Here is a 23,046-nt window from a genome sequence, read left to right as displayed (position 1 = left end):
CCACCTCCCAAATCTCCACGGGTCCATTTAGCCACCGCCGACACACCCGGCGTAGGACTTGACCAATCCAACCTCTGATTTAGGAATGTATTGAAATCACCCCCCCATGATCAGTTTATGCGTGTCCAGGTCAGGATTCTCCCTACCACCAGCCTTATGAAGTCCACATCTTCCCAATTCAGAGCATAAACATTTACCAAGGCCACTGATATCCCGTCCAGTTTCCCATTGACCATCACATATCTACCCCCTGGATCGGCAACAGTGCTCCCCACCTCAAATGCCACTTTCTTATTAACCAACTCCACCACCCCACTAATCTTTACATCTTGCCCCGAGTGGAACACCTGCTGCACCCATTTCCTCCTCACCCTCATCTAATCCCCAAACTTCAGGTGCATCTCCTGCAAAAACACAACATCTGCCTTCAAATTCCTCAATTGCTTGAAAACATATGACCTCTCCGCCCATTCAACCCTCACATGTTCCACGTAATAGTATGGGGGGTGGGGGGGTGCTGTTGCTCGTTATGCTTTCCCTTAATTTGCTCTGTTTTAATTACCTTTGCTCAAGAGTCGCCAGGTATCTTTCTGATACCACCACAGGGTTCAAAGCCGAATACTGATCAATGACGCGATACACCAGTTAGTAAGTTTGAAATCAATACACGTTTATTTACACACACAGTCAATTATTACTCATGCATAAACTCTACTTGCTAAACTACAACTACTACTAAAAGCCTATACTTAGCTTCGAGTGGCCCACTCAGTCAGAGGAACAATGGCCGTTGTCCAGTTCTGATACTGTTGGCTTGGAACTGGTATAGAATAACAGCTAGGAGCGTCTATGTCGTCGCGTGCGTTGACCTTAGACTTAATTAGCTGGTGCTTGGCAGCCTCTCGTCGCTGAGAGCCAAATGCCAAGGTGAAAGTGACGAAGAGGAGTAAGAGATCTTCCAAGAGAGCGAACTGACCTTGGAGACTCTGTTTTATAGCCCCCAGGCGTTTCACGCCCTTCTGAGCGGACCCTGGACTTGGTCCCAATTAATTGGACCATGTCCCAATCGTTCGTATTGATTTTCTCCAATAACGGGGTTGTTCCTTGATCGTTGGGTGGGCCCTATGTGACCGTTGGTCTGCCTTTGTTTTAGCTTCCACTGGCGCCGGGAAGTCTGTCCTGGTACCAATTGTTTCAATGTTTCTTTTTGTCCCCGGAGATAGCTCATTACTATGCTAATGGCTAGTAGTTTCAGTTCTGTCTGGGTTCTGCAAGTCCTAATACACAGGAAACCTTGCACCTACTTGTTTCTCTAGTGCTGTCCATTTTTCCCTGCACTCTTTGCGAGTATCCATTTTGGAATCGGGACATGACCACCCCAGGTGGCGACAGTGCTTCTGGTCCCTCTCACCTGCGATCAACCGTGCCCCTTTTTAGGCCCCCTGGATTACGCGCCCTGCAGGCCCGCCCCCAAATGGCCGCTGCCATCTCTCCCTTCCCAACATGTCAGAAGCCCTCTCCCCCCCCCCCCCCCCCCACACACACACACCCAAACAAAGAACCAATCTATTCCCCCACACCTTCCTCCTAACAACCCCCACTTCTCTCCTCTCCCATTAACTAGCCCACCCAGCTAGCATGGTGGCCCCAGCCCAAGGCCTCTGACTTTCCCCCCACCCTCACAATCCATCCCCTCCCAACTACCAACAAAGAAAAACAAAAGGCACAGTCACCATCATTGCTCCCCTGTTGAAACGTGCCCCAATCCACACTCCCAATGTGCCCCACAATTTCCACAGAACTTCTATCTAAAGTTCAATGTCATCACGCTCTTCCCAGTCCATGGTCTCAAAGTCCATTGCCTCCTCTGGAGAGTCAAAGTAAAATTCCTGCTTTTGATAGATCACCCACAAGCGGGGAGGGGACAGCACCCTGAACTTCACGCCCTTCTTGTAGAGGGCAGCCTTTATCTGATTTTACCGGGACCTCCACTTGGCCAGCTCTGCAACCAGGTCTTGGTAAATCCTCAGCTCACTCCACTTGCAGGTGCACTTCTTGGTCTGCCTCACCCACTTTGAGATCTTCTCTTTATCCAAGAATCAATGCAGCCTCGCCACCATCGCCTTGGCAGGTTCCAACCTGCGGCCTCCTCAGCGCCCTATACGCCCGATCCATCTCTAGGGGCCAATCAAAGGCCCCCTCCCTCATCAGATTCTCCAGCATGCTCGCCACAGACTTAGAGGCCTCCGCACCTTCGATGCCTTCAGGCATCCCACAATCCTTAGATTCTGCCTCCTGGAGTGGTTCTCAATGTCCTCCAACATTCTTGCTTAGCCTTTCTGGCTGCTCATCAGCATTCCCATCTCCACCTCCAGCAAGGTCAGCCGATTCTCATGCACCTCTACCTTCTGGATTGCCAGGCCCTGAGCCACCTGCCTCTGCTCTACCCGATCGATGGCTGCCCTAAGCGGCTCAACCACCTTGGCCAAATCCTCTTAAGGCCTCCTTCCTCTGCTGCTGGAATTTGCCATTTAGGAATTCCACCAGCTGCTCTGTTAACCACTGGGTGGGCAATGCTGCCCCCTTGCCCTCCGCCATCTGTGTCACACCACAAAAACTTTCCTGCTCCAACCGCTTTCTCTTCCTCGTGGTACTCCTCGTCCGATGAGCCATGCACCAGCCCCACCAGAGGAGAATTATATTCCCTTGTCACTAGTGCACCTTTTGCCCTCAAAACACCACACAATTAAGGTGGGAAAGGACCAAAAAAACTCCACCGTGAGTGGTAGCCACCAAATGTGCAACCACTCACTCCCATGGCCACCACCGGAAATCGGATGCAGCAATTTCAAATGGGAAAGTTGATGGGAGTACGCACAGAATTGATGTCCAATTTCTTAATGTATTTTTCAGAGGGTCCAGATCTCATAGCCTGAATTGGTAGAGACTAAATTGTGCTTATCCTGAGATCATCATTTGCCTCACAACCTCAAACTCAAACCTTCTACCATGCTATGGTAGGGCCTCCAGATCCTACACTCCTATTTGCAAATACTACATACAGCAATTTTAACATCCACCCTGATAGCTGTCCCTTTTTTTCCTTGACTTGAGTTTCTTCCTGCTTATTGTAGTCTTCTGCTCCTCAAGTGTGCATTTTTTTTTCCCCTTCATTTTGCAATTTTTATACTTTTATGTCTTGCTCTTATTGATTTTGTTTTTTGTGAACCATAGTATTTACTACACATTTAGGTCTGCCACAGTTACATGCTTAGTTCACTGGTAGAAATCACTCCATTATTCAGTCTGAGCATGTCACTCTTAAATAAAACAGAAAATCCTGGAAGTACTCAGCAAGTCTGGTAGAATCTGTGGAGAGAGAAACCCAGTTAATGGGCGCGATTTAACTAAACAATTTCTAAATGTCATTTTGGACAGGTTTGGCGGGGTGTTTCTCGACTGCTTTTTGACTGAGATCCACACCGGTATTTACCCACACTGTCATTTTTTGGGGCCTTGGGAGAGTTCCTCCCTGGTCTAGCCCACACTTTGCAATTCTTTCAGCAGTGGAGAGCTGAACTCATCGGTGAGACTGGCTCCTCCAACATCAAGCCACAATTTCAAAATGGGCGTCCAGATCTCCAAGTGAGCTTGAATGAGGGCCGCCCACACCCTTCAACCCATGGGTAATGTCACCCCCCCATACACATGGGTGATGCACCCCTCCCCAAGTGAATACACCCCACTACGGGGTGGCTGAGGGCCCACCCCTCTTTTCAGACCTACCCTCCCAACTCCCCCGTGTCGGGCTCCCCACTTCACTTCTCAACCTTTGAGGCCCCTTCATATCTGCCCTTCACACACACCCTCCTCTTCCCCTTTCATAGGCATGACCTTTGGCGATGCCAGTTGGGCACCCTGGCAGTGCCACCCAGTCCTGTCCCTTACCACCCAGGGGTCTCCAATCGCCTGGGAAACCCTCCAGGTGCCGTTGTGCCTGGTCCAGTTTGTGTGGACGAGTACTAAATGGCGCCTGGTCCAGGTCTTGCAAATGAGCCTAATGGCAGCACGGGCGAGATCCAGATCGCGATCTCGTGAAATGTTCCGAGCTTTGCAAATCTTGAGAGGCCTCTTGCGAGATTTAATGACCTCATCGCATCATGGCGCCCGGAGCAACGAGGTCACTCGATTATGCCCAATGTTTCATCTGATGAAAGACCATCAACCTCAAACATTAACTTTTTCTTTTGCCATAGATGCTGTGAAAACTATTGAGTACTTCAGTATTATTTTGTTCTTTCAGATTTTTAGCATTTCATTCTCCGTTTTAAAAGAGCTGGTCCATGCTACCCTATAGATACTTCAGTGGTAGGAGTGTAAAATTTAAAACCCCTGTGTAGCCAAAACCAGTTATGCATGTCCTTTAAGCTTGTATTTGTTCAGTTTTCAATGATTAGGTATGGGGCAGTAGTGTTATTCCACAATAAGGTGAACATGGAGAGTGATACTTATTGATACAGTTTATCTCCACCTAATCATAGATCTGTGATTAAAACATTTTCCTTTCACCCCCTTTCCATTTCTTTTCTCATTCTGGCCTTCAATTGGTGACTTGCAGCAACTGAAGAGAAAGGAAATTAATCCAGGGAGGGTGCAGACTCTGGAAAGGTTAGCCCAGGTTTCTTTCGCTCTCTCTCTCTCTCTCTCTCTCTCTCTTAAAGACATTGACATCCTTTGCTCCCTCAGCTTGACACATTTATTTGTCTGCCTAAAAGGATGGTCCCCACAAACAGACGGAATGGCACTCGGGGTGTCCCTTGGGATTGGAGGCCCCCAGCTGCATGCCCTTTGGTCAGGCTGGTGCCCTGGCACCGGTGATGCTATTTGGGCGCCTGGCTACTTGGGCACCTGGCTGGCATAGTATGTTCAGGCTGGGGGAGAGGAGGAGGTCGAGGATCGTTTAGGGGGCCTCTGAGATTGGGACATCATTTAAAAATGCCATCCTGATCTCGCGCCACACTGGGGGCTCCGGTGAGCGGAGCTCCCCACTGTACAAAATGAGGCTATGGTCATGCGTCCCCCATTCAGGCTCCTTATTCAATGCGAGTTGTGTTGAATAAGCCATGTGTTTCTTGGCACGGCTAGCAAACCTTGTACCCTTTTGGGAGAATCGCGCCCATTGTTTCTCCAAGTTAAAGGTTTTATTTTTTTTTAAGTTACTTGGCAAGCAGAACCCTTTTTTAGAACTCATTTGAACTAATTTCTTAGCCAAGTCCCCGACACATGAGTACGGCCTCAACCGGGACCTTGGATTTATGTCGCATTACATTCACCCCCCACCATCTGGCCTGGGCCTGCGAAATTCTACCTGTCCTGGCTTGAGACAATTCAGAACTCTTTAACCTGTGATAATCCCTCTCTCCAGGCGCTCTATCTGGACATGTAAAGACTTAATTATCTGCAAAGACTCGCATTCAAAGTATCGTCTTGCATTATTGACTTTGTCTATATATATCTTTCTGGAACCCACCTCTTCATTCACCTGAGGAAGGAGCTGCGCTCCAAAAGCTAGTGATTTGAAACAGACTTGTTGGACTTTAACCTGATGTTGTAAGACTTCTTACTGTGCCCATCCCAGTCCAACGCCGGCATCCCCACATCACAGAAGTATAATGGCACAGAAGGAAGACCTTCGACACATCATGTCCATGTTGGCTCTCCAAATTGGCATTATGACTTGGTGCCATTCTCTCCTGCTTTTTCCCCATACCCTTGGCACACTATTTGATGATTATTCGAATATTAACAATCATCTAATACCTCGATTGAACCTACGCTACATTAAAAGAAATACATTCCAGACCCAAATCAGTGCGAATAAGTTTTTTCTCACATCGAATTTGCTTCTTTAGCAAATCGCTTCAAATCTGTGCGCTCGTTCTTGATTCTTTTATGAGCAGGAACAGTTTTACCCTATCTACTCTGTCCCGTCCCCTCGTGATTTTGAACACCTCTATCAAATCTCCTCTTGGCTTTCTCCTCTCCTAGTTCCAACCTCTCCAATCTTTGCTCATTACTGAAGTTTCTCACCCTGGAGACATCCTTGTAAACCTCTTCTGTACTCTCTTCAATGTGTTCACATTCTTCCTATAGTGTGGTGCCCAGTACTGTGCACAATACTCAAGCTGAGGTCAAACCAGTTCTTGTATAAGTTCAGCATTATCTCCTTACCCATGTACTCTATGCCCCTGTTACAGGTTTGTTTCGAATCATTAGCTTTCGGAGCGCAGCTCCTTCCTCAGGTAAATGAAGAGGTGGTTTCCAGAAGCACGTATATAGACCAAGTCAATATTGCAGATAATTAAGTCTTTACAGGTGGACTTTAACCTGTTGGACTTGAACCTGGTGTTTTATGACTTCTTACAGTGTTAATGTAAGCCTACTTGTGACAATAATAAAGATTATTATTTTTCGCATTGAACTTCATCTGCCACCTATCTCCCCATGTCCTTTTGAAGTTCTACAAGTTTATAATACATCCCAACTCTGAAATTTTGCTCTGTACATCAAGGTAGAGACCATGATTATTATGTTCAGAAAAAGCAAGGGTCCTAATACTGTGGAAACATGAACATTGTATACTGACTCACTTGCGTGGATTATTTGCTTGACTTAAGCAGACCAATTTCTCTATGTACTAGCCTTTCTGAAGATTTATTAGCTTCAGCCGAATCTTTCCTTGCAAGAGTTCAAAACTTTTTTCGAGTATATTTTTTTATTTCTATAACATCCTAACTACTCTATGTATTGCAACCATTTTTTCTGTCAATTGCTTTAATGCAGTACACACTCTAACATAAAAATTAAAAGTAGCATTTTTTCCTTTTTGAGGAAAAGCAGTTAAAAGAATCTTGAAACCTAACCACTGCTCCCAAGTATTTATCTTCAGCTTTCTGCTGCCTTTCACTTTTGCTGGTATTTGTTTCCATTAATAGTGATCCACCCAGGGCAGCACGGTGGCACAGTGGGTAGCACTGCAGTTTCACGGCGCCGAGGTCCCAGGTTCGATCCCAGCTCTGGGTCACTGTCTGTGTGGCGTTTGCACATTCTCCCTGTGTTTGCACGGTTTCGCCCCCACAACCCAAAGATGTGCAAGGTAGGTGGATTGAACACGCTAAATTGCCCCTTGGAAAAAATGAATTGGGTACTCTAAATTTTTTTAAAAAGTGATCCACCCAATTTCTTTTTTCCCCAACTTCCAGTGCTTCTCTTTTAGTACTATTGTTTTCTCAATTACTACTCTTTTAATCATTTTCCCTTTTGTGCTTTTTTTAATCAATCTGCAGCAAAATGTCCCAAGATCGATGACTGTATTCACTCATCCAAAATTATTTCTACCATTATCTGCTGTTTTCCATACCCATTCTCGTAATTGTTACTGTACCCTTTTCTCTTTAGACTTAATCCCATTAACCTTTTATGTGCTTACTGTTGGGGATATTCTCCATGATTTGTGGACTCTTGGCGTGGTTCTTGGTTACTGTATGCGTATCCTAACTTCCCTTAAACTGTAGTCGCACTCCGGTACTTGCTTAAAACCAGTTATTAACACTACATTTAAACAACTGTATTCCAGCCCCCTCGAGAGAATCCAGCACGTGCATGATTGTTATCAGTGATACATAATCATCGACATAACTCATTAGAATATCCCTGTATACTTTGATCATTTTGTGTTACGTGCCATTTACCTTCACATGACCACAGCTGCGATTATTTCCAAAGATTAACCATTGGGGCAGCATGGTGGCACAATGGTTAGCACTGCTGCCTCATAGTGCCAGAGACCCGGATTCAATTCCAGCATTGGTGACTGTTGGTGTGGAGTTTGCACATTCTCCCCGTGTCTGCTTGAGCTTCCTCCGGGTGCTCCGGTTTCCTTCAACGGTCCAAAGATGTGCAGGTTAGCTGGATTGGCCATGCTAAGTTGCTCCTCAGTGTCCAAAAGGGTAGGTAGCGTTACTGAGTTACGGGGACATTGGTGGGAGGGAGGTGCCTAGGTGGGGTGCTCTTTCAGAGGTTGGTGTAGACATAATGGGCCGAATGGCTGCTGCACTGTAGGGATTCTATGATTCTTTAATTTGTACTATTAATGCACCAAATACCATATACAATTATCAATTTATAGGCACATGTCCCATTTTTACATAGAAGCTATATAGACAGAAGCTATATAGACACTACCTATATAAGGACATTTTATTTACAAATTTTATATTTCATTTTTTCTGTCCCTTTGTTCCACATCTCTTAGCTGCTCTGCCTATATTGCAGAGAAATCATTGTGCTCTCAAATCCACTTCTGCTCCTTGAAATTCCATGAATTCTTCCATTTAATTAGAAATAATACAAAATGAAAGTGCATATTTCTTAAAAAGGGCAGAATGGATTATCTAGATCCAACCTTGGATGTGCAACAATTTTGTCCAATTAACCATTGGATCTGTGAAGCGATGATCTTCTGCTCAGTGCCACGCACTTTGTATTCTTGTCATCGATCGCACACTGTCATCACCACCCCGCCCCACTCCCAGTCATTCCCCCAGTTGAACTGGACTGTTGACCTGAAGAACCTTCTATGACCCTTAGCTGAACTTCCAATTTCATACTTTGCCTACCTTCTACCGCCATACATCACCTGCTTCTGACCCTACCCCAGTCCATATTCTGATGAAACAGTCACATGCATCTTGTTCATCTCCAAACTCTACTACTAATGTTCTGCTATCTAACACATCACCTACTGTCATCTTTCTCATAGAAGTTTTGTTGCCTGCACCATATTATGTATCCTACCCCCATACCACGTTCTGCTCATCATCATTCCATTCTTGCATTGGGCTCATCTGCATGTAAAAATCTTTTTGTGGCCTTATCCTTTGCTAGTCCTGTAATTCCTTCCAGTTCGTAATTCTCAACCAGAACATGCTGTTCCTTTGAGTATTATGTCTTGCAGCTCTCCATCCTTTTGTTCCACAGGTGGCAACCTTCCTTCAGCCACCTAGAGCCCCTGCTCGGGATTTCCTGTCTTGAATCCTTATATATTTCCACCCTCCCTTCTTAAAACTCATATCTTGGATTGAGCTGTTTTTTACCCATCCCAGCCTTTGACTGTGTCCATTTTCTGTTTGACTGCCTGATGAAGTATGTGGGTATTTTTTCTATGCTACAGGCATTGTATAATGAGGGCATGGTAGCACGGTGGTTAACACAGTTGCTTCACAGCTCTAGGGTCCCAGGTTCGATTCCCGCTGGGGTCACTGTCTGTGCGGAGTTTGCACGTTCTCCCCGTGTCTGCGTGGGTTTCCTCCGGGTGCTCCAGTTTCCTCCCACAGTCCAAAGATGTGCAGGTTAGGTGGATTGGCCATGGAAATTGCCCTTAGGTTAGATGGGGTTCCTGGGTTACGGAGACAGGGTGAAGGTGTGGGCCTAAGTAGGGTGCTCTTTCCAAGAGCTGGTGCAGACTCGATGGACCGAATGGCCTCCTGCACTGTAAATTCTATGAAGTGTACGTTGTTGCAGTTGTTGAAAGCGTACCTGTTCCAAATTTCCTCTGCTTTCTAGCCTGAAAAACGACATTTGTTCTTGACTCAGTATAGGCAACTCCCTGGGAAATAGACCAGTAATAACTTTATTCTGTATGCATCCCCTTTCAACTTTATCATTTTAAATTGTTTTGTCCATACTTTAGATGGGAACTGATTAGGCACTTTATACTGAATGAAGTTTCTATAGCACCACCCACTAGTTGGAGGGTGTAATTACAGAATGACAAGTTTCAATGGGCATTTTCTACTGCACATCTGAAATTTAGAACTGAAATCAATAACACTGAAGAATAATACGACTTTAAACTCTTAACTGAGTTATGTCTGGGCACTTAATTGCAATTTTTCTTGACTCAGTGTGTGCCTCGAATGTTGCCACAAAATTTGACACTTGAATTAAAGGTGAGATATTGGTGACTTTTGTGGTTCAACACTTGACTTGCCCCCATTTGGAGGTGGATTGAGATTAAGACACTTCTGTCAGAACCTTTACAGCCAACAGAGAAAGTCTAGTCCTACCCCATTTGAAATAGATTCAAACCTGGATTTTGGTGGTTTTGCTCTGCTGCCTAGTTCTAGCTATTGCCAAACATTATTACTTGATCAGTCCTATCACAGAATTCATGTCAGAAACTTTTATTTGTGACACAAATGTAACTACAAACTAGAGAAATCACATCATAATTTAAGATTAGCTCTACAATATAGTTTTTTGAAACATCCTCGTAATTAAATAAGGAATATACCATATCATGTTCAAAAGAATTGTGTATAGATTTGAGTACCTTGCATGTGAACATGTATATGAATGAAACTCGAAAGGATAAGATCAATTCAAATTGCTGTGTGTCGTAAAGACTGGTGTTCCTCAACAAATATAATGTTCTTGGCATTTACATCCAAGTTTCATATTTTGTGTGTTTTAGGAATCAGCAAGAATTGCACAAACTTGATGCTAGTCCCAACCTGTCAAACAGTAGGTTTCCAGTTAATGAAGGTAAGGTTTTCCCTATCATTCTGTATATTATAGAACTTGAAGTCATGATTTTTTATGAAATCTTTTGAGAATTATAAGTAGGAGGATGTATAACATCTGCAAAATAGGATTTAAAGAATTTGATCGATGGGCAGTTGAAATTCCACACATTCAGGTTGGCAAAATTGCATGCAATATTGGAAAGAAAATTTTTAAAACACAGGCTTGCAGAGCACGAAGGTACACAAGCTTCAAACAAGAGCTTCACAGGCTGCTGGAATAGACTGACCGTTAGTCTGCCCAAACTGCCAATGAACGTGGTCCCGTGGTCAAACTCTTAAAGTGAGCTTATTCCAACGAGAAACAAACATGAGTTCACAGCACTTTCCTCCCCCTTTGCATCAGAGGTTCCTGCAATGAAACACAATATAACATTGACAATCAAAATTTACAGTATGAACAATTAACAAACACAACTGTCAATCTATTAGACCTTTCGGAGGATTTTTGTTTGCTTTTGGACGTAGTCCGTCATTGCCTCAACTGGAGACGGCACAGGGTTTGGAGGTTGAATCAGTGTTGAAATGTCCTTCACTGAGGTACTGTCTTCCACAGTTGTTTCAGGTATTATTAGGTTCTCTGGTATGTACAGGTCTTCGTTTGGCAGTTTGTTGCGGACTCTCAGTTGACTCAGTCTCTGGCAACCTTGTTCAAGCTGCTAAAAGTTGATCAGTGTCGGTGGTGCAATGGTTAGCACTGCTGTCTCACGGCACCGAGGACCAGGCTTCGATCCTGGCCACAGGGCACTGTCTAGAACATAGAACAGTACAGCACATAACAGGCCCTTCGGCCCTCGATGATGTGCCGAGAATTGTCCGAAAGCAAGATCAAGCTATCCCACTCATTCTAGTTTACTCCATGTGCCTATCCAATAACCGCTTGAAAGTTCCTAAAGTGTCCGATTCCACTATCACAGCAGGCAGTCCATTCCACACCCTAACAACTCTCTGAGTAAAGAACCTACCTCGGACATCCCTCCTATATCTCCCACCCTGAATCTTATAGTTATGCCCCCTTGTAACAGCTAAATCCACCCGAGGAAATAGTCTCTTAACGTCCACTCTATCTATCCCCCTCATCATCTTATAAACCTTTATTAAGTCGCCTCTCCTCCTCCTCCGCTCCAAAGAGAAAGGCCCTAGCTCCCTCAACCTTTCCTCATAAGACCTATCCTGCAAACCAGGCAGCATCCTGGTAAATCTCCTTTACACCCTTTCCAATGCTTCCACATCCTTTTTTTATTTTTAGAGTAACCAATTCATTTTTCTAATTAAGGGGCAATTTAGCGTGGCCAATCCACCTAGCCTGCACATCTTTCGGGTTGAGGGGGCGAAACCCACGCAAACACGGGGAGAATGTGCAAACTCCACACAGACAGTAACCCAGAACCAGGATCGAACCTGCAACCTCGGCGCTGTGAGGCTGCAGCGCTAACCCACTGCGCCACCATGCTGCCTCATCCTTCGTATAATGAGGTGACCAGAACTACACACAATACTCCAAATGTGGTCTCACCAGGGTCATGTATAGTTGCAGCATAACCCCACAGCTCTTAAACTCAAGCCCCCTGTTAATAAACGTTAACACACTATAAGCCTTCTTCACGGCTCTATCCACTTGAGTGGCAACCTTCAGAGATCTGTGGACATGAACCCCAAGATCTCTCTGTTCCTCCGTATTCCTCAGAACCCTGTAGTTGACCCTGTAATCCGCATTCAAATTTTTTCTACCAAAATGAATCACCTCGCACTGATCAGGGTTAAATTCCATCTGCCATTTTTCGGCCCAGCTCTGTATCCTCTCAATGTCCTTTGCAGCCTACAACAGTCCTCCACCTCATCCACTACTCCACCAGTCTTGGTGTCATCAGCAAATTTACTGACCCACCCTTCAGCCCCCTCCCCCAAGTCATTGATAAAAATCACAAATAGCAGAGGACCCAGCACTGATCCCTGTGGTACACCGCTGGTAACTGGTCTCCAGTCTGAAAATTTTCCATCTTCCACCACCACCCTCTGTCTTCTGTGTGACAGCCAGTTACCTATCCAATCAGCAACCTGGATGCATCCCATCCGGACCAGGTGACTTGCCCACTTTAAATATTACCAGCCTTTTTAATGCCTCTTTATTTTGTTATGGGAGAGGCATTTTCAGGACCCCAAAATTTATCATGGAGTTCAACCAACCTCTCCCTTTAATGGATTGTTGCTTTTGAAGCACACTGCTTGTTCTCCAGGTGTGGTATTACAATTATGGACACGTGGGTTTTTAAACACAAAACAATGTTTATTCCATGAATTCAACTTAACCTTTTGAATAAACATTGGATCACTTAACACCCCTTACTTCAAAGATAACCCCAAAAATAACACAACACTAAATAGTCCCTCAAAATGTTCCTTCAAACCTCCAAAAGACTTCACCTTTAACAACAGACATGAGGTTACATTCAATATACTTATAGTCTTTGGATTTTCAGACATCAACAGACTAGTTCTGTGTTTTCTTCTTGCAACTTTTGCAAAACACACAAACAAAACCCAGCTTTCTCCTCAAATTGGCTTCCTCTTTTCAAACAGCTCACAGCAAACCAGCGAGGCATTTTTCAGCTGCTCTCTCTCAAACTGAAACTAAAAGCAGAAGTGTGCTCAGCTCCCCCCACCCTCTGAGATCACTTCAGTAATATGAGCTGCTTCATTTCTTAAAGGTACATTGCTTAAACATCCATTTCTTAAAGGTACTCTCACGTGACAATTTGTATCTAATCCAGTATTTCAACAGCTTCCTTGTTTACAACAGCTTTGATGAAATGCCCTTCTGGGTAAACACTAATCCAAAATACCCATTTAGTACCTCATCCTTGCTTTCTAGGTCTGCCAGTAGATTGCCATTTTGATCCCTCATTGGTGCCACTACACCTCTGACTAACTGTTTTCTACTAATATGACTATAGGAGACCTGACCTTTCATTGTTAATTTCTTCCAACAGTTTGAAGACCGTCCCAGTCAGGTGATTTGGACCCCATTCACCCATTTAACACCTTTTGCATTGTCTCCATCTATTTCCCTGACTGCATCCTATTTAGGTATTTTTGTGCTAGAGCATAAACTCTTAAGGTTGAAGGTGGCGGCACCACCACCAATAATGGAGCAGAGAGAGGAGGAAATATTCAAAAAGCTAGTTAGAAGAACAGAAAGTTCAGGTGGGTTTAGCGTTGGTGGATATTACAGTCATATAGAATAAGAGGCTATAAAGATATTGAAGCACAATAGAACCATAGGAATTATACAGCATGGAAGAGGACCATTTAGCACATCTTGTCCATACCGACACAGAGACACTCTAATCTCATCTTCCTGCACACAGCTCACTTCATCTACCTCTTTAGCACAAATGCTTCACAGCTCCAGGGTCCAGGTTCGAATCCTGGCTTGGGTCACTGTCTGTGTGGAGTCTGCACGTTCCCCCCGTGTGTGTGTGGGTTTCCTCCGGGTGCTCCGGTTTTCTCCCACAGTCCAAAGATGTGCAGGTGAGGTGGATTGGCTATGCTAAATTGCCCTTAGGGTCCAAATTGCCCTTCGTGTTGGGTGGGGTTACTGGGTTATGGGGATAGGGTGGAGGTATGGGCTTGGGTAGGGTGCTGTTTCCAAGAGCTGGTGCAGACTCGATGGGCCGAATGGCCTCTTGCACTGTAAATTCTATGAAATATTCCCATTTACCCATTATTATGTATTCCCTTTTACTGTTTGATGCATTTTCTCTCACTTATCAGAGATGAACTCCACCTGTTACTTCCTGCCCACTCCACCAACCCATCAATATCATGTTGGAGCTCACAGCTATCCCCTACACAGATGGTTTTTGTGTCCCCCCCCCACAAGAATGAGAATTTTAAATAGTAGATTTTGGCAACCAGGTACCAATGTATATCAGTGAGGTTAGGTAAGCAAAGAACCTTGTGTGAAATATAATATAGACAACAGTGTTTTGAATACACCAAATTCTGAGGTGGAGATGAGACGTGAAAGCATTTCAATCGTTGTCCGGTAGTGCCAAAGGCACACATGAAGATTTCTATGTTGGATGGACTGGGACAGAGTTGGGTATTGCAGTGAAGGTGGAAGTAGTTGATCTTCGTAATGGAGAGGATCTGGGAATAGAAGATCAGTTTGTGCTTCGAAAGAGCATCAAGATTACAAGCAATCTACTTTAGCTTCAACTGATCGCCAGAGCAGAGGATGGAATTGAACTTTGTGGCAGTTGAGGGTAGTGATGGTGAATCATAGAATTTACAGTGCAGAAGGAAGCCATTCAGCCCATCGAGTCTGCACTGGCCCTTGGTAAGAGAATCCCACCCACGTCCACGCCTCCACCCTATCCCAAACTATTGACTACATTCATAATTTAAGAGTGAAACCACGAGAGGAAATCCGATAAGTTAGCAGAGGATGGTTTGGCTGACCATGTCAAAGAATCCTAGAATAGCTACAACACGGGCAGCACGGTGGCCTAGTGGTTAGCACAACCGCCTCACGGCGCTGAGGTCCCAGGTTCATTCCCGGCTCTGGGTCACTGTCCGTGTGGAGTTTGCACATTCTCCCCGTGTCTGTGGATTGGCCACGCTATATTCCCCTTAATTGGAAAAAATAATTGGGTAATCTAAATTTTTTTTTAAAAAAGAGAAAAAAAGAATAGCTACAACACTGACCAGAGACAATTTGGTCCATTTAGCCCGCACTGGCATTCTGCAAGACCAGTTTAGTCTTTTCCCCATGACTTTCAATTGATGGAGCCAAGGCCAAATGTGGCAGCCTTCAGGGTATCAGCTCAGCTAGAACGCTTCATGGGGAGGCGATCCAATGCCTTTGCCTCCTTGATCGACCGCCGGAGAATCCTACTCGGCTGGTGATCGGCAGCACCCCCAAGGCTTGCTATACCTTGTTTTTAATGCAAGTACATCCAAGTGCCTTTGAATATCAACATTTGAAAGTTATACTACTTTTACAAGTTGCTCTGCTTTTCTATTTTTAGTATCAAAGTTAGTAGCTTCACACTTCACAATGTACTTCACCTTTCACCTTGTTTCCCAATCAGTTAACCTGTCTGGTTCTTTGCAGCCTCTTTGAGTCCTTGCAGTTTACATTCCAAACTATTTTCTATTGGGCATATTTTAGGGCAGTTGGAAAGAGATTGATGAGCAGGACCATGAGCCTTATGTTAGTGGGTGCAGAGCATAGTAACCTTGTAACAATTGCTGTGTAAAATGTACTAAAGTCAGAAATTCCACATAGAGGGGAGAGGAGATGCTTACTTTAACCTCCAGTGAATGTCTTATTTTTGGTTGTAAGCTTGGAAACTGTAACATGCTATTGCTTTACTAAATTAGTACCTAATTAACTTAACTAGACGGACGTGGCAGTGCAGATAATGTTCCATAATGACAACAATTGAGAGTTTGGGGAGTTTATTGTAAGCAGGGTCAGCCAAGTGTCTGCAGCTCCGTGATTGAGCTGGAGTCCGAAATGCAGACATTGTGATTGCCTATCCTCCAATCACATACCCTCTCTTGTTAAGTAGAACTTTTAGAGTTGATGAATATGCAGAGGCAAGAGGGTGATTGGGATCCAGGATTCTGTGATGGTGCAGCCTTGACACTTGACTGGCCAATAGGTATATAACTCACTGTATGGATGAGAATAAGCACCTCAAGGTGGTTGGGCAGACTGATGGTAAAACCCTATGCAGAAAGTGATTCAAGTGGGGTGGGGGGGTGAAAAGGAATGTGGTAGTGATAGGAGACGGTATAGTTAGATTCTCTGCAAACCTCAACTGGGAGCTCTGATGGTTGTGTTGCCCATTAGGGCTCATCTTCACATGGCTGCAGACAAATTTGGAGTGGATCAGGTAGGTCCGAACCCAGGGTGCAATGTAGTGGAGATGTTCCACATCGGGTGGCTCACGTCTAGAATGGGTTCGTTTTAAGAAGACTGAAGTCTGGTCCCAGGGGAATTCTTGAGGAATACAAAAAGACGAGAAAAAAGTTTTAAAGAAAGTTTGTGAGAAAACATTTTTTTTCTTGAAGGAAGAATTTTTTTTTTTTTTAAATTGAAGACGGAAAGAAGGGGAAAGAAAGTAAGTCGTTAAAGGATGCGAAAAGCAGCCTCGATGAAGGGAGGAAGCGTGGGCTCGCCGTTGAATCAGAGGACCAGCAAAAGAGCTGACAAGATGGCGGATGTCGGACTGCATGGTGGGGCCACACTGCTTACGGTGGAAAAGATGACCGAGGTGATGGATGTGGAGCTGGAAAAGCAGTTTGCGAGGCACATGGAGGCTTGAGGAAGGAGGTGGCGGTCGCTGTGGCAAAGAAATCGGCCGAGATGAGAGAGCAGGGCGAGAAGATGAAGGAAGTGAAGGAGGCCGTGTCGCAGCACAGCATCCAGCTCACCTCGAATGGGGATGAGCTGGGGAGAGTGGGGGAGGGGCGGTGATGGAGGGCAACACGGTGAAATAAGTGGATAGCACTGTGGCTTCACAGCGCCAGGGTCCCAGGTTCAATTGCCCGCTGGGCCACTATCTGTGTGGAGTCTGCACGTTCTCACCGTGTCTGGGTGGGTTTCCTCTGGGTGCTCTGGTTTCCTCCCATAGTCCAAAAATGTGCAGATTAGATGGATTGGCCATGCTAAATTGCCCTTAGTGAGCAAAAAAGGTTAGATGGGGTTATTGGGTTACGGGAATGGGGTGAAAATGAGAGCTTAAGTGGGTTGGTGAAAATTCAATGGGCCGAATGGCCTCCTTCTGCACTGTATGTTCTCTGTTCTAACCAAAGCTCGAGGACTTGGAGAACCGCTCGATGTGGCACAATCTAAGAATTGTGGGTCTGCCCGAATGGACGGAGGGCCCAAGGCTAACAGAGTACTTCGCTAATAGGTTGGCGGAGTTGATGGGGGTGGGTGAGAACCCTCCCGGTACCAACTGGACCGAGCTCATCGGTCATTAAGGCTGAAGCCCAAAGTGAATGAGCCGCCAAGAACAGTAATTATCTGCTTCCATAAGTACTGCATAAAGGCGATGGTGTTAAGCTGGGCGGAACAGAAGCGTGTGGTGCAGTGGGATGGTGCTAGAGTTTGGATTTACCAGGACTTGATGGTGGAGCTGGCAAGAAGACGAGCGGCATTCGGGCGAGTGAAGGCGACACTGTACAACAAGGGGGTGCAATTTTGTATGGTATACCCGGTGAAGCTAATGGTGACGTATAACGGCGAAGGCTTTTATTTTGAAACAGCGGAGGCGGCTGAGGCATTCGTGAGGGCAGAAAGCTTGGGACCGACGCGAGGAGCGGAGCTGGAAGAGAGACTGTGGACTGTGTTTGGGGAGCTGGAAAATGTATAAAATGCTAGAACTTTCTTTTCACTGACGTCTATTGTAATTTACTTCACTTCACATTGTTACAGAGTTCAAGTCATTGGTTGCGTTGATTGGCATTCTATGTTGCGACGGTTATATCTTATTTTAGTGAATTTTATGGGTTGGATTGTAGTTTTTGTTTTTTTTCTCTGGGACTGAGTGGGAGGGGAGGTATACTGGTGGGTGGGGGGGGGGGGGGGGGCACCCGCACTAGCTAACTAAAGTTGGCTAGTGATTGGAGGTGAGATGAGAGGAGGGCTGCGGACATTAGAGCCTTGTTAGCAGGTTTCGATGGGCCTACAATACGAGCAAGGGGGGGGAAGGAATCGATGCTTGGAGATGTTTTTTCGAGAGTAAATGATGGGGGGGATTTTAGGAGGGGAGGAAGGGGTTCGATGTTAATAATGGACAGGAGCGGGTCAGGCTTATGGGGCAGGGCCCAGTGATATGATGATGGTGGGTAAGAAGGGTGGGGAGGTGAGAGACCCCCAGTTAGTATAGTTACGTGGAACGCGAGAGGGTTAGGAGGTCCAGTCAAGGGTGCTTGCGCATCTTAAAAGTTTGAAAGCCGATGTAGCAACTCTGCAGGAGACTCACTTGAGAGTGAAGGACCAGGTGAGACTTAAAAAGGGCTGGATTAGCCAGGTGTTTCACTCTGGATTTGACGGAAGGGCTCGAGGGGTAGCGGTAATGGTCAGCAAAAGGGTACGCTTCCAGATGGAGAAGGTGGTGGCAGATCAGGGGGGTAGATATGTGATTGCGACAGGGGTGCTGGATGGGAGGTTAGTGGCACTTGTAAGTGTATACAGCCCCAATTGGGATGATGTGGGATTTGCGAAGAAGGTGTTTTGGGCCATCCCCGACTTGGACACACACAAACTGATAGTGGGGGGGACTGGAACTTGGTGCAGGAGCCAAGGATGGACAGGTCACGGCTATGCTCGCTGGTCCCATCAGCGGGGGCGAAGGCGTGGCTGGGATAATGGTGGAAATTGGAGGGGTGGATCCTTGGAGGTTTCTCCACCCGAGGGAACGGAAGTACTCGTTTTTCTCGCCAGTACATAAGGTATACTCGCAGATCGACTTTTTCGTGGTGGGGAAGGCTTTGCTGGCTGGGGTTAAGGGGTTGGAATACGCGGCAATTGCAGTGTCAGATCATGCTCTGCATTGGATGGATATGGTACTGGAGAATGGGGTAGTGCAGAGGCTGGGGTGGAAATTCGATGTGGGACTTTTGGGGGACCAAAGGTTCTGTGACAAAACTGAGAAGATAATTGAGAAATATGTAGGTGTCAACTGTATGGGTGAGGTGTCGAAGGCAGTTGTCTGGGAGGCTCTAAAGGCGGTGGTGAGGGGGGAGGTGATCTTGTTTAAGGCCAGGGTGGATAAAGAGGAGATGTTGGAGGTAGATCGGAGTTATGCAGAATATGGGGACCCAGCGAAGTTGGAAAAGAGGAAGGAACTACAGGCGACTATCTACCAAAAAGGCGGTGTGCCAATTGAGGCGGGCAAGGGATGCAGTTTACGTGCATTGAGATGAGGCTTGTATGTTAGCAGGTCAGCTGCGGAGGGAGGCAGCGGTAAGTGAAATTGCTCAGGTGAGGGACAGGGCAGGGGAGTTGGTGGTGGCTCCGGATCTGATTAACAAGGTCTTTGAGGAATTTTATGAGAGGTTGTACAGATCAGAGCCACCTGGGGAAGACCGGGAGTTGCAAGAATTTCAAGATTGTTTGGAGTACCCGGGGTTAGGGGAGGGGGGCAGGGCTACATTAGAAGGAACGATAGTGGAGCAGGAGATAAAAGATGCGATTGAGAGAATGCAGTCATGGGGAAGGTGGCAGTCCTGGACGGGTTTCCAGTGGAATATTATAAATAATTCAAGGATAAGCTGGCACCCCCGATGGTGGGGATGTTCAAAGAGGCGATAGGGAAGGGGGTGTTGCCACAAACTTTGCGGCAGGCATCGACCACTGTTGCTAAAAAAAGATAAGGACCCGATGGAGTGTGGGTCACATAGGCCCATATCACTTTTAAACGTGGACGCAAAAGTATTGTCGAAGGTATTGGGTAGGCTGGAGGAGTGCCTACCAAAGGTGATAGGTGAAGATCAGATGGGGTTCTTGAGAGGGAGGCAGCTCTTTACAAACATTAGAAGGGTATTGAACGTGGTTATGGTACCGGTGGAGAGGAAGGAAACAGAGGTGGTTGTGGCATTGGACGCTGAGAAGGCATTTGACCGGGTAGAATGGGGTTACTTGATGGCAGTTCTGCAGCGGTTTGGGATTGGACCAAGATTTGTGAACTAGGTACGGCTACAATATAAGGAGCCGAGGGCGAGTGTCCACACAAACAACATCAGCTTGAGATACTTTTCTCTCCACCGTGGGACTAGGCAGGGATGTCCTATGTCCCTCCTGTTGTTTGCGCTCGCGATTGAGCCGTTGGCCATCGGGGGTATGGAAAGGAATAGTGCGGGGGTGAAGTAAAAAACTCACCACTATTCTTAGAATTCCCCCTATACCAAAAAGGGTCAATAAAACATTCTAAATGGTGAGCAGGGATTCTCACTCCATGACTCCTATGCAGACTTAGGTGGATGCTATTCGGGTCAATTTATATGTTGAAGTTATCCCCCGGTACAACCCATATCTTCATAGAAGATTTTATCTACTTACCACTTAGTAGCATCGGTCCTGGATCTCGCGTTGCTAAATAAGTAAAGTAGACTTTGGAATAACCACTGTTCCAGTTTAAAACTTTTAAGTTATTTTATTATTTTTTCTTTTAAAAGATAAAATCACTGTTTTTACAGAAAGGTGAAAAGATCTTTTCTTTGGATCCTCCTGGTCAGTTGTTCGACCTTCAGGTCTGCCTTGACAATCTTTTTTCTTTAGCTTTTGGTTTTCTCCTGATGGATTCACTGTTCTGCTCGGTTTCTGTGTTCTATCCTTCCCATGATCAAGGGCAGTTATGAGAGCCTACTGCTGCTGTTAACCCTTCATGAGATTTTTCCCTATATTTTCTCATGTCCCCTCAGGTCAGGTTTTGCCAGACTTCCATGTTTCACATGACATATTTCCCCATTTTTACTTTACACCCCCTCTTGGCATTTGAAACATAACTATATCTTTCAGTTAATTATCCCCCCATCTAATTGTACTGACTAACATATATCCCCAATCTTTGTCATTTGTATGTACATATCATGATTTTAAAATGTGCACCAAAATCAATCTAAAACTTATCTATATCTCAGGCCAGTTCTTTCCTCAAGTCCAATCACTGTGAACCATAGCTGAAGCTGCTCAGGAAGGTAACACAATAGCTATATCCGTGTGTTCCACTATCTCCAAAGCATTTTACTTCCTTGGGCTAGCAGCACCGTAGAAGCTTCCTCGTGTCCGTTAAAAACAGCACCCAACTCAGTCCATCAGTAACCAAAAAGGTCTTTTGTTCATCACTGGCTGTCTAGTGTCCCATTTTTCCGTCATCCAAATTGCTTTCTGTTTCTCATTGGAATGGTAAATCACTATATCATGTACTATCTACTGATTTCCTTGCTTCATCAATTTAAAAGGTTCAATCGATCCTGCTTCTATCCCTGACTTCCTCTCATTGATGTCTAACATTGTTCTGAACCATGTACGTCTGCCAGTCCCTAGTTTACATGAGATAATAACTTTCTGCCAAGTTTCCTTCAAATCCCTTTCTTCCGTTATCATTTCCCTTCCCACACGAAGCATATATTTACCATTAGAACATTTGCAACATAATAAGCCAACAGTAGTCGCAAAACCACCCCCAGGACATCGGTAGGCACATTTAATACATTCAACTCCTGGGGATACAATCCAATTGAATCCTCTTTCGTCACATCGAACCACTACTTTTTCTTCTTCCACAGTAACTTTTCACAGTAACTTCATTGAAGCCTACTCGTGACAATAAGCGATTTTCATTTTTCATTTTCAAATAAATTTTGAATTCTCCCTTTTTGTTTGACACAGTCAAAAAAAAAGTTTTATCTTAACACATTGCTCATTACCTAACCACAGAAATAGTTTGTGTGTTACAACTTTACATATTTTCAGCAGTCATCACAATTCTAACTCTAAAGGATAAAGTACAATATCGATACATCCCTTTGTGCCTCTGTCCGAGTGCTTTATAAGCCAGCACTTGGGACCAATAGTTATAACATACAAAATATGGCGTGTTAACAACATCAATATTATTTGTGATGTTGCGTGCAGTTAAATCAAGAAAACAGACTAAACTACCACTATTATACGTTGTTTATTTATACCATGTTTGCCCCCTCTATTAAAACATTCACACAGTTTAGAAAATTCCTCACCCTTGATGATGCTGATTGAGTTCTTGAACGGCGCACATACCCTCATTATCATACATACTGAAATCCTCGTGCTGGTTCAGCTTATGCTATGGCTTGCCTTCTTTCTCAATCTCTATTTAACTCTGTCAGATTCTGTTCTGCTGCTTTTGACTGGAAGCTTATCAATTGTATCTGTAGACCTCACTCTTCTCTTTATCATGAGTTATGGTCCAACATCACCCAATCCTATCCTAATTGTTTTATTACTCAACTATCTGCCACCAATTTTAATTTAGTGCACTTTAAACCTCCCTCTTACTAAAATAAACTACAAAATTCCAGCATTCTTTCCTTATTAATTGGACAATCCCTATGCCAAGCCATGTTAAGTCCCTTTCTCATACATATATAACAGTTTCTAACAATATACATGACATTTCTTCCTTAATAACTATGACCGCTCTCCAATGCAATATTATTTGCTGCATTGGTTACAAATTTCCTGCAAAAATGTTTATTGTCATTTGGCATGTGGGGGTTCCTCGTCAGTTGCTGCTGTCTGCCAAGACCCTTAATAAATCAACCGCATAGTATGTGCCCCGTGGAGACCGCAGATCATCCTTCAGCTGATGTTCAGGACTCGTGTCCAGTCAGAGATGTA

At 45.0% G+C, this 23,046-nt stretch overlaps 1 protein-coding gene across 3 annotated transcripts in view; it reads left to right on the top strand.

The window, feature by feature from the left end:
• The window catches only part of usp53b (ubiquitin specific peptidase 53b), a 177,477-nt gene that overhangs the window by 120,978 nt on the left and 33,453 nt on the right, over window positions 1-23,046 (top strand). For 2 of the 3 annotated variants that reach the window (XM_038791849.1, XM_038791847.1), the window contains 2 exons: window positions 10,535-10,605; window positions 13,731-13,847. In XM_038791849.1, coding sequence (XP_038647777.1) covers window positions 10,535-10,605; window positions 13,731-13,847 — 188 coding nt within the window. The remainder of the gene's footprint in view (window positions 1-10,534; window positions 10,606-13,730; window positions 13,848-23,046) is intronic. The other variant, XM_038791848.1, reaches the window with a different exon arrangement.

The sequence above is a fragment of the Scyliorhinus canicula genome, chromosome 3 (assembly GCF_902713615.1).
Source record: "Scyliorhinus canicula chromosome 3, sScyCan1.1, whole genome shotgun sequence".
NCBI classification, from domain to species: domain Eukaryota; kingdom Metazoa; phylum Chordata; class Chondrichthyes; order Carcharhiniformes; family Scyliorhinidae; genus Scyliorhinus; species Scyliorhinus canicula.
Note: the sequence above shows the minus strand (reverse complement) of the source record. Positions and strands in the feature narration are given on the sequence as shown.